This window comes from Otolemur garnettii, unplaced genomic scaffold (genome assembly GCF_000181295.1).
Source record: "Otolemur garnettii isolate 467f Iridium unplaced genomic scaffold, OtoGar3 scaffold00033, whole genome shotgun sequence".
Classification (NCBI taxonomy): Eukaryota; Metazoa; Chordata; class Mammalia; order Primates; family Galagidae; genus Otolemur; species Otolemur garnettii.
The window spans coordinates 10,031,158-10,048,073 of record NW_003852428.1 but is presented as its reverse complement, the minus strand read 5'-3'; the positions used below and the strand labels follow the sequence as shown (position 1 = coordinate 10,048,073).

At 41.2% G+C, this 16,916-nt stretch overlaps 1 protein-coding gene across 1 annotated transcript in view; it reads right to left on the bottom strand.

The window, feature by feature from the left end:
* Window positions 1–16,905, bottom strand: part of MARCH11 (membrane associated ring-CH-type finger 11) — a 111,171-nt gene extending 94,266 nt beyond the window's left edge. The window contains exons 1-2 of the mRNA XM_012805012.2: window positions 16,818–16,905; window positions 15,461–15,616 (exon numbers count right to left, since the gene is read on the bottom strand). Of these exons, the coding sequence (XP_012660466.1) occupies window positions 15,461–15,478 (18 nt within the window). The 5' untranslated portion in view covers window positions 15,479–15,616; window positions 16,818–16,905. The remainder of the gene's footprint in view (window positions 1–15,460; window positions 15,617–16,817) is intronic.
* Between the last annotated feature and the right edge of the window lie 11 nt (window positions 16,906–16,916).

Sequence of the window (16,916 nt, the reverse complement as noted above, 5' to 3'; positions counted from 1 at the left end):
CCCAAGTAGCTGGGACCACAGGCGCCTGCCACAACACCCATCTATTTTTTGGTTGCAGCCATCATTGTTGTTTGGTGGGCCTGGGCTGGATTCGAACCCGCCACCTTAGGTGTATGTGGCTGATGCCTTAGCCACTTGAGCCACAGGCGCCGAGCCCATTTCTATTTATATGTTACCAATCTCTGAATGTAAAATCATAAGGGCTGTGATTTTTTCTCCTTTTTTTTTGTTTTGTTTACTTTTGTTCATCCCCAAAGCCTAAATACTAACACTGAGTAGGTAATTAACAAATATTTGTGAAATTATTAAATAGACAAATAAATAAGTGAATAACCAGCAAAATTCAGATGCTAACAAAACTGCGTGTATCATAAGTTTTGTTCTAATGAGGGAAGTCAGGAATCAGTAAGAAACCATCATATGCCAAGCACTTTGAAAATGTTACTTGATTTAATCACCCCAACATTAAGGAATTAATACATGTAACATAACCATTGGTCACACAGCTTGGTAAGTGGGTGAGCTAAAATCTGGACTCTGTTCTGCGTATTGCCAGAGTCCATATGCTCTTTCCATTATGCTACGTTAATTTTCACATAACCTCCACTCTTCTAGAAGATGTATAACACATTTTTAAAAGATCAACGCAATCTCATAATCAGGAGTCTTTGGAGATGCAAAAGCAACTATTTATGAATGGCAGTAAGAATTTCCTATTTACTAGAAAAACAGACTTCCACAACTCCTCAGTTACAACGGGTCTCAAATCAGTGGGGGGCTGGGATGGAAAAGAGAGAAGAGAGATAACCTCACAAATGTGTAAGTTAAAAGAATATTTACAGTAATTCCAATTAGGGATTCAAAACATATGACCTCAGATGCCACATATTCCCCACCATTATAGAATCTTTGACTTCTTTAAATTGATAACTTCATAATCAGAAAACAATACCTATAGTATTTGTTGATTTTTTTTTTATTTTTTTTTTTGCAGTTTTTGGCCGGGGCTGGGTTTGAACCCACCACCTCCAGTATATGGGGCAGGCACCCAACTCCTTGAGCCACAGGCACCGCCCTGTTGATTTTCATAGGTCTCCATTCTATTATACAAGTCCCAAAATGCATATTAAATAAGCTCATATTAAATATATGCTCTCTGTAAGAGACATGCTTTTTTTTTTTTTTGAGTCTGACTTTGTCACCCTCAATAGAGTATCGCGACATCATAGCTCAGCAACCTCAAACTCTTGGGCTCAAGCAATTCTCAGTCTTCCAAGTAGCTGGGACTACAGGCACCCGCCACAATGCCCAGTTATTTTTTAAAGACAGGGTCTCACTCTTGCTCAGCCTTGTCTTGAACCTGTGAGCTCAGGCAATCCATTGGCCTTGGCCTCCCAGAGTGCTAAGATTACAGGTATGAGCCACTGCACCTGGCCACAAGAAACACACTTTCGATTCAAAGACCAAAGGCTTAAAAGTAAATGTATGAAAAAATATGTATGTCATGCAAATAGTAACCAAAATAGCTAATGTGGTTATATTAGCAGACAAAATAGGCATTTAAGACAAAACTTGTTACCAGAGTGCTTATGATTTGAATGGAGGTGTCCCCTCCAAAATTGGCATATGGAAATTGCTGCCAGTGTAATAGTATTAAGACGTGATGTATTAAGGTGGTGACTGAGTCACGAGGGCAAAGCCCTCATGGATGGAATTAGGAGCCTTATAAAAGGACTGGAGGGAGTGGGTTTTCTCTCCTCTGCTCTTCCACTGTGCAGACACGGCACTCATTCCTCCTGGAGGGTGCAGCAACAAAGCACCATCTTTGGGGGCGCAGGCTGGGCATGCACCAGACCCCAAATCTGCTGGCACCTGGACCTGGGACTCCAAGCCTCAGAACTGTGAGCTGTTTCCCATTAAATTCCCCAGTCTGAGATATTTTGTCATATCAGCACAAATGGACTAAGGCATAGAAAGAAAGGACAGTCTGTGATGATAAAAGGGCCAATCCATCAGGAAGATACAGCACTCAACAAACCTTCCTGCACCTAACAACAAAGTCCCCAAATACGTGAAGGAAAAACGGACAGAATTAAATGGAGAAATAGAAAATACCCCACTTTCAACAAGACAGAAGATCAGCAAGGAAAGAGAAGACTTGAACGATACTATAAACCAACTACCCTAAACAGACATCAGCACTCGCCACTAGCAGAACATACATTCTTCGCAAGCGTCCATGAAGCGTTCTCCAGGATAGACCCTATTTTAGGCCAAAACACCTTGGCCCATATGTGTTTCAGAATTCCAAACAGTGTGAATTTTTAAAATACAACATGGTACATTTCCAGGACATTACGGAACACTCACGCTATCAGCAGAGTCCAGGTCAGCACCCTGCAACCAATCCCATTATTTCTACAACAAAATATATAACACTGACACTAAATGAGATAGATAGAAAACTATGAATAGCTCAATTCAGATGTTCTGCCAGTAAATAAATTACAAAGTAAAAACAAAAATCAATAGTTGCTTCTACATTCAAGGCATTTTTTTTTTTTTGAGACAGAGTCTCACTATGTCACCCTCTGTAGAGTGCTATAGCATCACAGCTCACAGCAACCTCAAACTCTCGGGCTTAAGAGATTCTCTTGCCTCTGCCTCCCAAATAGATGGGACGACAGGCACCTGACATAACGCTCACCTATTTTTTTGTTTCAATTGTCACTGTTGTTTAGCTGGCCCAGCCCAGTTTGAACCTGCCAGCCTCAGTGCATGTGGCTGGCGCCATAACCACTGTGCTACGGGCACTGAGCCTACATTCAAGGCATTTTTAAATGGATAAATCTTTCTCCAATTCTGCCAACATCCTAGCACAAACCATCACTGCATCCACTGTTCATCAAGGGAGCATTTTAACAGTATCAGTGCCTCAGGCCTGCCACTCTCTGGCCCAGGCCCCACAAAGTAACCAAAGCATCTTTGACAATGATGAAGTTGATGATGATGACTTATTTCTCTGCCTCGGGTCCTCCAGGGACTTGACGGTGCTCTCAGAGCACAGCACATGTTCCTCATGACCTGACATAGCAAAGTGCACCCTATTTCCCTAGCAATGTCTCCTGCGTGTTCCTACACGCAGTTTCCCAGCCACACAGCCATCTTTTGATTCCCTCAAACACCCCAAGTTGTTTTTCCTGCTTAGAGTCTTTGGTTTCCCTGTTGCCCTTCCAGAATGTTCTTCAAAGAGTTTTTCCACGAGGCTGGATTATCACCAACCTTTAGGTCTAATCTCTGATGTCACTTCCCCTACCCTTTTACCCAGCTATGCATGGCCTTCCACACATTCTTTTTTTTCCTTAATAAACTTAATTTTAGCAGTTTTTTTTTCTTTATACAAAATTTGCAAAGATAGCACAAAGAGTTTCCATCTATCTCACATCCCCACATTAGCATATTACTTTACTGTGGAATCTTTGTCACAACTAATAAACCATCTCTGGTATGTTACTTGGCTCCCTACTTTATGAGAATTTCACTGGTTCTACCTAATGTCCTTTTTCTTTGCCAGAATCCTACTCAGGACTTTAGAGGAACCACGGCAGCTGACAGCATAGCTCTGAAAGCCTAGCAGTCCAGAGGCCAGTAAACCCAGTTCAAGTCCAAATGCAAGAAAATAATGTCTCACAGCTCAAAACCAGTCAGGCAGGTGGAATTCTCTCTTCCCCAAGAGAAGGTCGCCCTTTCTGTTCTATGCAGATCTTCAACTGACTAGATGAGACCCACCCACATCAGAGAAATCTGCTTTCCTATCTGCTTTCTCCACCTACCAATTCAAATGTTAATCTCTCCAGAAACATTCTGGCAGACACATCCAGAATAATGTCTAATCAAATGTCTGGACACTCCAGGACATAAAAAATTAACCACCACATCGGTTAATTTACGTTAGGGAAGTAATGCAGTTTATTAACACAATTGTAACTACCCAGTTTTTATATTTACGTGCTCTCTGGCTTATTTTCTGTCCTCCATCATCAACACTTTAAGTTCTAGAAGCAGAGGCCCTGCCTGTTTCAACCAGCTGGGTAATTCCAGGGCCTACAACAGTAACTGCTATGGGGTAGAGGTCAATTTGTTGAAAAACTTTTTTAAATTAATAAAAATATATTCATTATATAATTCATAGTAGAAAATAAGAAAAGTGGAATGTTTTGAGCCTACTCCTAAAAGAAGAGTAACATCATCTTCCAGGCCAAAAATAAATAGCTACTGACCCCTCCCTATGTCTATTATATTAATAATCTCCATACATTGAAATTTTCCTCACAGGCAATGGAAACAATGGCGGGTGATTTTCCCTGAAGTTTACTGTGTCAGAGCTTAATCACATCCAAATGGGGCAGCATATTTCCTTTGTGAGTTTCCTTTTCTGGGAGCAAAATTACCTTCAATTTTAGCAGTGTGCGGGTCAAAGGGAAGAGGCAGACAGGAGGTAAGGAGATTCTTATGTGTTTTGCCAAATCACTCCAAAAGTTTTAAACATTAGGCCGGGCGCTGTGGCTTGCGCCTGTAATATAGCACTCTGGGAGGCCAAGCAGGTGGTTTGCCTGAGCTCGTGAGTTCGAGACCACCCTGAGCCAGAGCCAAAGTGAGACCCTGTCTATAAAAGAAGAGCTGGGTGTTGTGGCAGGCGCCTGTAGTCCCAGCTACTTGAGAGGCTGAGGCAAGAGAATCTCACAAGCCCAAAAATTTGAGCTTGCTGTGAGCTGTGAAGCTACAGTACTCTACTGAGGGTAACAAAGTAAGACTGTCTCTGGCTCGGCGCCTATAGCTCAACCGGCTAAGGCGCCAGCCACGTACACCTAAGGTGGCAGGTTCGAATCCCCAGCCCGGACCTGCCAAACAACAATGACGGCTGCAACCAAAAAAATAGCCGGGCGTTGTGGCGGGCGCCTGTGGTCCCAGCTACTTGGGAGGCAGAGGCAGGAGACTCGCTTGAGCCCAGGAGTTGGAGGTTGCTGTGAGCTATAATGCCATAGCACTCTACCCAGGGGGACAGCTTGAGGCTCTGTCTCAAAAAAAAAAAAAACAAAGTAAGACTGTCTCAAAAAAAGTTTTCAATATTGAAGAATCTTTCACTGCTTGGCCTAAGAACTATGTCACCCAAAGCTACCCAATGAATTTTGGCACAGTGAGTTGTAATCTTGTGGGCTTAGCATTTTTAAGCTTCTTTCTTTCAACTACTTCTCAAATTATGGAGATTCATGCCTCAATCTGAAAATGAATTTACCAGAAGTATGACTGTGAGGCCACCATGAACACAGATGAAGACTGTGTGGAAGGAGATGGAAGGTGATTTTGCATTCAACTTCCAGGTTTGAGCCTGGGCACTCTTGGCCCTAGAAAACACCATACAGGCAAAGACTTCAATCCTTATTCACTGTGTCCTCTCCATGGGACCGTAGGCCCTGCTGGAAACCTCCTATCTATTCATCTCACAAGAAAGATGAGAGTTAGACAATGGGAGGAAAGAGAAGAAATGAATGGAAGATATATAAAACAAATATTTATGGAATGCTCAATCTGTACCTGAAAAATCCTGTGCTCTCAACTAATATTAGATTTTTACTTTTTTTTTTTTTAAATTAAGAGAGGTCACTTGCATGCATATTCATGTAACAGAAAAATAAGCTCTTACTAGGGAAACAGCTGGGGAAGATAAGAGGGCAAAAGTATTTCCTGGGGCTTCTGGAATATTCTTTCTTAGGAATATAAGTAAATTCTCAAACATCTGCACAAAATACTATCCTTAAGGTCTTTTATAACACGTTGAACACTCCAGGACGAGCCTGAGAAATTTCTTCAAATAGTTCCTTGTTCATTTGAACTATCTTACAGCTCAGAGTCATGACCTCAATTGAGTAGGAAGACGACATGTGCCTAGGGTGACCAGACGTCCCGCTTTTGGCAGGACAGTCCCAATTTTTAACAATTTGTCTTGCGTCCCAAAGCATTTTTAAAAGTCCTGATTTTTGGAAAGAATGCATGAAGGGGTGGGAGAATGGGAAGGGAATATACGGTTTTTGGCTGCCATGTGGCTACTTTGCCAGGATATGCGTTTTATATTATTTTTGTTAATTTTATAATGTTAAACCGTAATAATAACAAATAATTGTTGAGAAGCGATTATCGAGAACTACTTATCAAAGTTTGCATTGTTGTCAGGCCCTACCCCCCCACCCCCATCAATGGTGTCCCGCTTTACCAATGTTAAAATCTGGTCACCTTACATGTGCCTCAAGTGCAAAACCATCGACGCACATATAACAAGAGTGCCAGGGAGTTAGTCCCTGGGATGACAGCTGGGTGTTTATGGGGGGCTCCACTCCCCAGGGTCCAAATTAAGCCCTTGAGACAGTTCATACCCAATGAGTACACCACAAAAAGAGGCAAAGCAGAAGGCAAAGGGAGGCGACCAGGAGTGCTATTACTGCCGTGTGTCATCAGTCTACGCGGCCTGAATCAAAAGAGGGAAAACCTAGGGAGACAGCAGGTTTAGGTTGTAGTTGTCAAGGGACACCACACCTCAGATAAAGATGGACTAAGGAATGTCCCCTCAATAAGTTCCCCTAGAGATTCTGCCGATAGAGAACTGCTTCCAGGCTGTTGTCACAAGCTCCTAAGCCATTGTTTTCCATCTGCCTCTACTTCCATCAAACCTCATTTAGCTAAATCGTATGAACAGCTGCTGAGTGATGAGTTATGCTCACAGGGAAGATGCTGTCAAATATCCAAGGATACAGAAAGCGCAGCCACGGTGCAGTTTTTCTTGGCCAAATCCTCTGTGTCCGCCATCCATTTACTTATAATTGTAGGGGGTTATCTCCTCACCCTCCATTCCCTGGCATTCTCAAGGGTTGGAAGCCCTCTTTTTGCCCCCAGAGTCATGCCATTCTACTCTTAGAGGGTCCAAAAATAGAAGGAAGCTGAGTTTTTTCTACTCCAATCCCTTCAGCAAAACATCAGTCACACCATGGCAAAGCCACATGCCAAGGCAGGGCAGGAAATGAGTGAGGAGGAAGCAGCCTGCCCTCTGGCCACGTCTCCCCTCCCTGGGGTACTACATTCACCAGGGGGAAAGCATTCCAAAGTCCCGTTACAACTGTACACATTGTTCCTCAAAAACAGTCTCCTTGGGCACCTGTGGCTCAAAGCTGTAGGGCGCCGGTCCCATAAGCTGGAGGTGGTGGGTTCAGACATTGAAGAGTAGCAAAAAAAAAAAAAAGTCTCCTTTTTCTAGCCAGGTGGCAGTTTTCACACCAAAACTTTATATCCAGTAGACATTCTCAGCAGCTCATCTCTACCCATGATCATACAGTAAGATTTCCAACAAATTATTCAAATTCCCTGAACAAATACTAGATGAAACCCTTCAACCAGTGACAATCTCAAGAAAGAGAGTATGTCACACATGGGTAATTCTGCACTCACAGAGTCTTTTTTTTTTTCATGACATTTTGTTTTTTGAAAAGAGCAGATATGTCTCACTGGTAGCTTTTTTTTAATTCTAGGTTTTTTTGTTTTTTTGGTTTTTTTTTTGAGACAGAGCCTCAGGCTGTCCCCCTGGGTAGAATGCCGTGGCATTACAGCTCACAGCAACCTCCAACCCTGGGCTCAAGCGAGTCTCCTGCCTCCGCCTCCCAAGTAGCTGGGACCACAGGCGCCCGCCACAACGCCCGGCTATTTCCTGATTGCAGCAGTCATTATTGTTTGGCGGGTCCGGGCTGGGGATTCGAACCCGCCACCTTAGGTGTACGTGGCTGGCGCCCCAGCCGGTTGAGCTATAGGCGCCGAGCCTAATTCTAGGTTTTTAAAAATAGATCCATGTATTACTCTCAAGGCTTTTTCCTATAGTGTGACGAACTGAACATACTTCCCTGGGTAGATTCAGAATAGCATTATTAGAAGATCAACTTGAAAACAAGTTGAAAATTAACAGTCCACGGATGGCTAATATGTGAGAAATGAAGAAAAATGTTATTCCCTTAAACCGTATTCTCACTGCAGAAATAACATGACCTCCATGATGCTGGCCACCTCCCGAAAACACTCATTTATGTGTTCATCCATCCATTCAGTCATACATAAATATTCACTAAGTCCCCACAAAGTCACCAAGCAAATGAATCTCAGCATTTTTGAGCTATGCTACATTAATTTGCTCTAAAGCCTATCCACTCACTGTTATGCTTACCCCTTTGGAAGACAAGCCTAAAAACCCCATGCAAACTAAAATCATCTCATTTTAAGACTTTCAGAAACAAAGTTCAAAGTACATTTTCTGGGCCACAGACAGCCTAGGAGGATTTGTTTTAGAAATGAACTTAAGAGCATTCCAGGAATCCAGTATTCCAGGACTCACAGAAATGAGAAGGTGGCCTGTTCCATGGAGGTCTTATTCTGACATGCATCTGCCTTCTGCTTAAAGCTTTAGCTGAACCAGTGACTGAACTAAAGCTACTCCTTGGAACTTAGGATTGAGTCTGCTACAACCACAAAACTGTTTAGAAGAAACAATGTGTTTTAATATTAAGAAGTTAATAGCATTGATTATAGAGCTAAAGCGTCATTATTTTCTATATGTATAAGTTTATAGTAATTTCAATCAAAATTACAAAGAAACATAAAATTCTAGAAACACCTGATCCATTTAATTTTCTAAGAGGTCCTAAAACACCTAAGTCTGTATCAATATTCCATTTGTTCAAATTCCCACAAAATGCAGCTCACCATGAGTTTTTGTGTAGCGCATGAATTTTTACATTTTTAAATACTAGGAGAAAAAAATTCAAAAGAATCCTATTTCCGGGGCGGCACCTGTGGCTCAAAAGGGTAGGGCGCTGGCCCCATATGCCAGAGGTGGCGGGTTCAAACCCAGCCCTAGCAAAAAAAAAGAATCCTATTTCTTGGCACATTATTATTGTATGAAATTCAAATTTCAGTGTCTGTGAGTAAAGTTTTACTCGAACATGGCCATGCATATTTATTCACTGAGTGTCCCTGGCTGCTTTCCTGCTTGGAGAGTAGTGATCAGGGCCACCCAGCCTATATTATTTACTATCTGACCCTTCAGAACAGTGATTTTAAACTCCTATGCTGAGGGATACTGATGTGCATGAGAGGATCTTAGGTATGCTACAAAAATTTTTAAAGATCATAATTAAATTATTTTTGAAACAAGTTCAAAGCATATTAAGTTATTATTCTTTTTTTTTTTTGATCAGCACAATTTAAGTGTGCCATGGAAGTCTAACTATAGATTCAAGTGTACAATAAGACTAAAAAGTTTGAAAAACACTGCTCTAGAGACAAAGTTCCCTAACTTAAGATTTAAGTAACAAGACCATGTTATCAAGTGAAGACATTTTGGACCATGACAAGGTTTCTCTACACAGCTGCTGCCAATTCTTGCCACCCTGTCTTGCTTTGACCAAAACATCTATGCATTTCTGCCCGGGCTGGGGTTGTAACATGGGCAACTGGGTGGAGGGGAAAGAAAGCAAAAAAGAAAAAGGTGTCCAAGGAGAAATGCGCTTTGATTTTTTTTTTAAGTTGCTGCTGTTGCTGTCATCATTGTTTTTGGCAAGTGGGCCAGGTTCGAACCACCAGCCCTGGTGTATGTGGCTGGCAGCCTACCCACTGAGCTACAGGTGCTGCCTGGGAAATGCACTTTAAAAACAGCTGAAACGGAAAAGCAAACGTGTGGGGAGAAGAAAGTTCTGAAGGGTATCTGAACACCCTGCCCTAACCAGCCTTCACCTCCTTTTACCACAGCTGTCTCAGACCCTTCTGACTTTGAAACAAACTGTAAAATCACTGTACACAGTCTGTACAGTAAACAAGATAGCTATTGTAATACACAAAGTATAATTTACGTATTTTGTTCAGTGGAGAATCATTCATCTGTTCTACTAAGTCAAATGCAGATTCATGTGTTTTGAAACAATTAGTAAGCCACAGAAACAGAACTAATTCCCGAAGTGCTGTTTGTTTTGACATTTTCCGTTACCTATAAAGCGTGCCAATATATTCGTGTAAATATTACACTTGAACATTGTTTTTCAGTTAGTCTGGTATGATGATGAAAAGTCTCCCCCTCTTAGCTTGTTAAACCTACAAAGAATATTAATAAGAGAAACAGAGAAAAAGTCACAAGCTGTAGCTCACTGTATCCCAAAGTTGCACACATGTGTTTTCAATTCATAAAATGCAAATGTCTTGTTTGGTTTCAAAAGACAGCAGGCAAGGCTGATAGAGTTCATGCTTTAATATTTTCTTGGTACATTTTCAAAACTGTAATCAATAGTCAATGATAATTTGCCAGCTGTTCCTAATGCATCAGCTACATTATATTAGCAATCAATTCTGAAGGTGGAGATGCCAGGTCCGTGATGGTGCCTCATTTAGAAAAATAATTTATAGGAACACAGGGTCCTCAAAAAGTTATCTGAAGTTCTAAAAATGACAGCTAGATACAGAAGCTGTACCTTAGAAGGACAGCCGAGACAAACCCACGTGATATTAAATTACTTACTAATTCAACCCTATTATGATGAATCCCAGAGTTGTAAGAATATGGGTGAAAATGAAAAATAATCTCAAGTCACCTGCCTTCCCAGGAGACTCTTCAGTCATTTTTACCACTAAACGCAGACCTGCTGGTGACATCACATTTGTTTGAAGAAAGAGAAGTAGGGAAAGGGCTAATAAAAATGGTAGAGGCCATGAACACTGGCCAAGGGCCTGACCCCTGCAAAGGTACATGGGTGCATGTAAGTCTCAATCCTTTCCAGGTCAGCTGTCACCAGTCCCCTGCTCTGGTGCTCAGAGCAGCAGAGGAGTAGGAAGGAAAGTCCGTGATCACCACAGTGCTCTGCTTGCCCTCCAGGGATCTGCCAGACGTCTCTGACCTCCTGCCTACCCACAGGTCACATGCACTTCACCCCACAGGGGTAGTTCCAAAGGATAAACAAAGCATGGCTGCCCGACCTTGAACGGTGGCCACTTTAAAAGTGTCTCATCACTCCAATTGTGAGTAGACTCCAATAAGAACGTAAATAAGACCCATGACGAGGGACATCTGGAGAGTAAATATGCTCACTGCACTGAGATCATTATATCTCATTACAGCTGCTTTTTAGAAAATGCTGATTCATTCATTATTGGTGATTAAAAAAAAATTGGCCAGAAACTGAGATGAGTTTCTAGAAAAAGCAAGGGATAAAAATCCAGTGATCGAGCATGGTCTGGAAGGAGGAGCCATTAACTTCATTTTGATGACAACAGAAGGGAGGAAACAGGAAGGGCCCTGTCTGCTAGCTGACAACAAGTGATCACAACCAGCGCCACCATCAAAATGTCACCTACTCCGGGCCAGGCACCATTTTAAGCACTTCGTATACATTAATGGATCTAATCTTCAAAACAAGGCCTAAGACAAGTGCCACTGTCATCTTTCTGAAGATGAGTTAACTGGGGCTCAAAGAGTATAAGTGACATGGACATTACCTTCCATTACCTTCCAATTACACGTTTCTCTATGTTAGGCAGGAAGTGTACACTCGCTCACTTATAGCAAGTGTAAAGTCTCCAGTCCAATATTTATCCCAAAAATGCTGTTCCTTCAAAGAGCATCCATAAATTGGAATATAGCTTAATTAATGTATAATGTCACCACCAGCTATAAATAAATTTGATCATACATGCTCTTACACTTCACTAATTTTAGACCATGCTATAAGCTTCAAAACAGCACTAGTCATTACTCTGAAAGTATCATTAATGCATCATCTCGGCTATGTTAATAAATAAAATAGATTCTGCAAGCAGGTAGGAAGGTAAATGCATTTAATTACCTCAAATGTCTTAATTAACTCCTACTGCTAATGATACAGCAATTTAGGTTTAAATACGTTGTAGAGGACTGATCTGCTAGTTTTCTACTGAGTCATGTTGCTGCACATTACTGACATCCAATGAAATTGGGAGGTTCACCTCCCAACTTTCAAAAAATCTGAATCTCAAGGAGAAAAACAAGAAAAACTAAGGTGTTAGACGCACTGCAGTGGTTTCTCTCTCACACACACCTGCTCCCTGGCTAAGAGTTCTTTGGCCTTTTCTGTCCCTATCTCCTCCTGAGCCCCAGGGAATGCATCATGGCAATAATCACTTGTGACAGTGTTTGAGTATAGCCATCAAGCACCACCAGTGAGTCAATCTCCCACACACGCTTTTAACCTCCTTCGGATAAGAGCCCTCCAAGGGAAGTCATGGTGATCCTCACTGATCTGGATTTAACGTGAACAAAATTCAGACACTAGGACAAGTAGGCAAAGCATCTTAGAAGCTCTCTCCCATGGTGAATAAACATAGCCATTCTACGTAAAAGAAGTGCCAGACTCCAGAGGTCATGATCCCATAACTTGCTTTAAACAAGAGAATGAGGAGGATGTGAAACCATGTTACTTCCAAGGCTGAGCCTTAAGAGATTTATAAGTTCTGCTTTCTTGCTCTTGGAACCTGACTATGATAGTATGAGAGGCACACGTCACGTGCAAGGCAAAGTAAGGCACCAGTTGGCAGCCCCAACTGGGTTTCCAGCCAACAGCCAGCACCAAGCACAAGCGCAGTGAATGAGCTCTTGTGGATGCTCCAACCCAGCCAAACCCCTGGATGCTCAGAGCTCCAGCTGATGCCACATGGAGAGAAAGACCTCCCAGCTGACCTCAATTAATCCACAGTCTTAACAGATAACAAACATCAGTTGTTCTTTAAGTTATGAGGCGGTTTGTTACATAGCAATAGTCAAACCCTTTCCAAATCATCTCAGAGACTCAGGCTGAAACCAGTCCCCACTTGCCTCAGACTTATATTAGGACAAGTCACATAGATCTGAAACATCGAGATGACTGGGATGGGTTGGGGAAGAAACTTTCCAACATGGTGGCTAAAACCACAGACCCTGGAGCCAGGCTGCCTAAGTTGGAATCCTGGCTTTACCTTTTACTACATAGGTACCTAGTAGAAGTTACTGAACTTTCCTGTGCCTCAGTTTCCTTTCGAACAAAATAGAGATAATATTTCTCCCCTCAGGTTTGTTATGAAGATTAAATATCAGTATCCATGTATGTAAAATACTGAGAACAGTGCCCAGCACAGAGTAAGTGCTCAATAAATGTTCTCTCTTAATCTTGGTGTTTATTCTTTATTCTGTCTATATCCAAGAAACCACGGCTCCCAGCTGATTAAGCTCATACCAGCAAGGCAGAAAAAAACTACAAACTAAAAAATCAGTTTGAACGACTGCCAGTTTGTGAGTTGTCCCTAACAGAAATGTCGGATACAGCTAAACTTTGTCTGAAAATAAACCACTACTATATGCAAAAATCTGCACTTAGAGAACTTCGTAACTGATTTCTGTCTAGTAAGGGCACCAAACTTTATTTGCATCTCATGTAGTCCTGGAAAATTATTTCATCTCCTGCATAATCTTGGCTATCATCATCACATTCATGTCAATGTTGTTTCTAAATATGATTCTGCAGATCATTACAACAATCAGATTACAGGTCACAGTAGTATTTATATATATTATAACAAAATTAATCCTAAATGTACTAGTAATACTGGATTCATTTTTGCTTCTTTTGGGGGGGCTCTGAGAGCTGCCGTATATATACTCATAGTTTAGAGAATTGCTTTCATTAAAATAATTATTGATTTTTTTTAATGAAGCAACAGATAATAGTAATCAATTACTTTTGTTATCGGATTGGAATTGGTGAATAATAATTTTTTTGGCCCTAGTTCTCTGTCTCTTCTCTGTTCTAAAATGTACATCAGGATCTATTTCTATTTACATCAAAATTAATCACCTTCAGTGAATTAATATACGGCAGCCATGAGTTAATGTTTTGAAATATTTAGCATACTGTTTCAGCCCTTGAGCATCTGACCAAAGCTCTTCTAATGGGAATTTTCCCTGGAACTCCAAAATTCTCCCTTTTCTTATCTTCTCACATAGTTCTACTCGTAAAATTATCCTAGATCTAATTATACTACCCACATTCTTGTCTTTGAACATGGTTTCATGTGCTTTTCAAGACAATGATGATAGTTTCATAAACTATACCCAAGTACTTGACTCAATAAGAGGTTCCAGGAAAATGCATCAGGTATATGCCTGTCTCTAGTATGACAATATCGCACATCCACGTTAGTTACTACTTTCTCTTTCCAAATCATTTCTATGCCTCAGGTCAGCTTGAGAAATGTATGTTTTCATTTCGTGCTTGCTAATCTTGCCTTGAATGGCAACTATCAAAGATGCAAATTAACTGCCAACGATATAAAGGATGCACTAACTTAAAATTATGAAATGTAAATTATTAATGCAGTAGCAACTCAGCTTCCAGCTTCCTTCTACAAATACTAACAATTTCACCTGTCGTTTTGCTCAATGAAAACCAAATTGCGTGATTTAGACAAAAAGAGGGAATGCTAAATTGCTTTTTCTCTTCCCAACCTCTGGATTCCCTCTTCCTTTCCTCCTCCGATTCCTCCGTCTCTGAGTTCCGACCTTTCTCTTTCATTTCTGCTTAACGTCAGCCTAACGGATCTTATTTACACGCCATTCTGCTTCTCTTTCTGATGACCGTGTTCCACCAGCCTACTCAGAGGACCTGAATCAATTCTAGCATACATTTTTAAAAATATATGTATTTTTCCCAGGGCGTTTGCAAAATTATGGTCATTGTGTTATTTTGTGATCATACACAAAGAGCTGAAGAATGCATACAGTGGTATTATTCAGAGTAATTATTGGTACTATGGCTATGTCTACTATGTGGTTGAACACAGCAAAGAATGAACGCAGCCAAAACTTAACTGTGAAAAGACATCGTATGAAAAAGAAAGCTTGGCTAAGTGAAAAGAACATTCAGAGTAGAACTGACAGGTTCCACCAAAGTTTCCATGCCAGTAAGTGTTGCTTTCCTTGCTCCTGTTTTCCATAAATGGAGGGCTTAAATGCTTAAATTAACAAAAATATTACTAAAACTATTTATGTAACATTTCTAATTAATGAAATTGATTCGAGTGGAGTAATAAACATTGTGTCAACTTGCCCCTTTAGAAAGGAGGATGGGTATAATTTGACCAATAAATAAAAAATGAATCAAGGGCCTTTGTTAATTTACCATTTCAGTAACGTCTTTTGAGTTTCTCAGATAAAATGTCATCGCATTCTCTAAACATATCTCTACAAATTCTAAATCTTGATTTTACTCTGATTTGCATAAAACGTTTTTAAGCAGCATAAGTGATAACTAAACTCAAGTGCACCCAGGTTAACAAAATTATTTCAGAAAAGAAATAAATGGTCGTAGCTGTTTACCTGACAGGGTTGTTTCATTTTAATGGCTATGACATGGTATCTATAACAACAGAGCTCACAGGTCCAGGAACCTCTCTCACTGATCCACTTCAGCAGGCACAGCTGATGGGTATACCGCACTGACCCATCACATCGGCAAGGATTTAACAGCTCACCCTAGAAAGAAAACGGCCCGGTGTGAATAGTTTTGTCTGTGTATTTTAAAACTCTATTGCTTTTCTTTTCCTTCAAAACCATTTACCCAGAAGGATATGAGCATCAGGCTCTACCCTAGAAAATGAAATTAAAATTTTATACCTCTGATGGGAACGAAGCTAAAGTCTTAAAACTATTTCAAAGATATTGCTTAGAGTTATGACATAAATGTTCTAGCAACATGCAAAATGTCTGCAAGATACAGCTCCCAATACCCTCGGGGGAAAGCTGTACTATTAAATCTCTTTAATAACTTTTAAGTGGATGGTCAGATGCATTTCCTCTGCAGTTATTCTTAATCATTGCTTAAGAAGCAATGCACGGCATCCCAGAAAGCGGCCTGCAAGAGCATTATGCTTTTATTTTTTCTAAATGTAGCATCATAAATATTGACTCAGGGTATTACATTCCTGAAAGCCTGTGTATTCTTATGCAATTTCCTTACTTTTAAAAATATCAAACCTAATGTTTTCTCAAACCACACATACCGTAAGCGACACTGTGCTCTCTTCCCTGTGACCACTCTCATGAAAGTTTGCGCGCACCTCTAAAGGTATTTACGGTTTTAAAACCGTGTTTCTAACAAAACATAAAATACACGGTTGGCTAAATAGCCTTTCTTTCAAAGTACATTCCTGCGTGGCTTTTAAAAACTGTAACGAGCTTTTCACATCAGTAAGATTAAGTCACCAAAATCTGCAAGAAGGAACGAAGCTACTCTTTTTGGTTGTGACATGACTCACTCTCAGTCTGCATTCTGAGACTATCCGTCGACTCACGATTATCTGTAGAAAACAGACCTCACTTTACATCCTATAGGTTTTCTTCTCTGTGTAAACCAAATTCAAATAAATACTTAAGGTATTATCGTTTAAGCACCTGAGAATCGTGTAGCTACCAAACCAAGCAGGAAAAAAAAAGTGTAGATCAAATTAAATTAAACCCTTATATTCGCCACTGGGACATTTTTATCTGCCTTCACCAAAAAGGAATGGGGGACACGCACAGGAACCAATGCTCACCAGGCAGGACTACACGAGCCTCTCCAACTGGGAGGCGTGCTCTGTCCTTGGTGCTGAAGGCTTGACCACCTCGAGCGGAAGCCCGCCCGGCCCCAGCCGGTGCCCACAGCCAGCCACCCCGGGGTCCCGCCGGGCCTTACCTGCTCGGCGCCCTGGAAGCAGATCTTGCAGATGGGATGGTGGTGCTGGTGCTGGTGCCCAGCGCGCTGATCGCCGCCGCCGCTGCTGCTGCTGCTGCG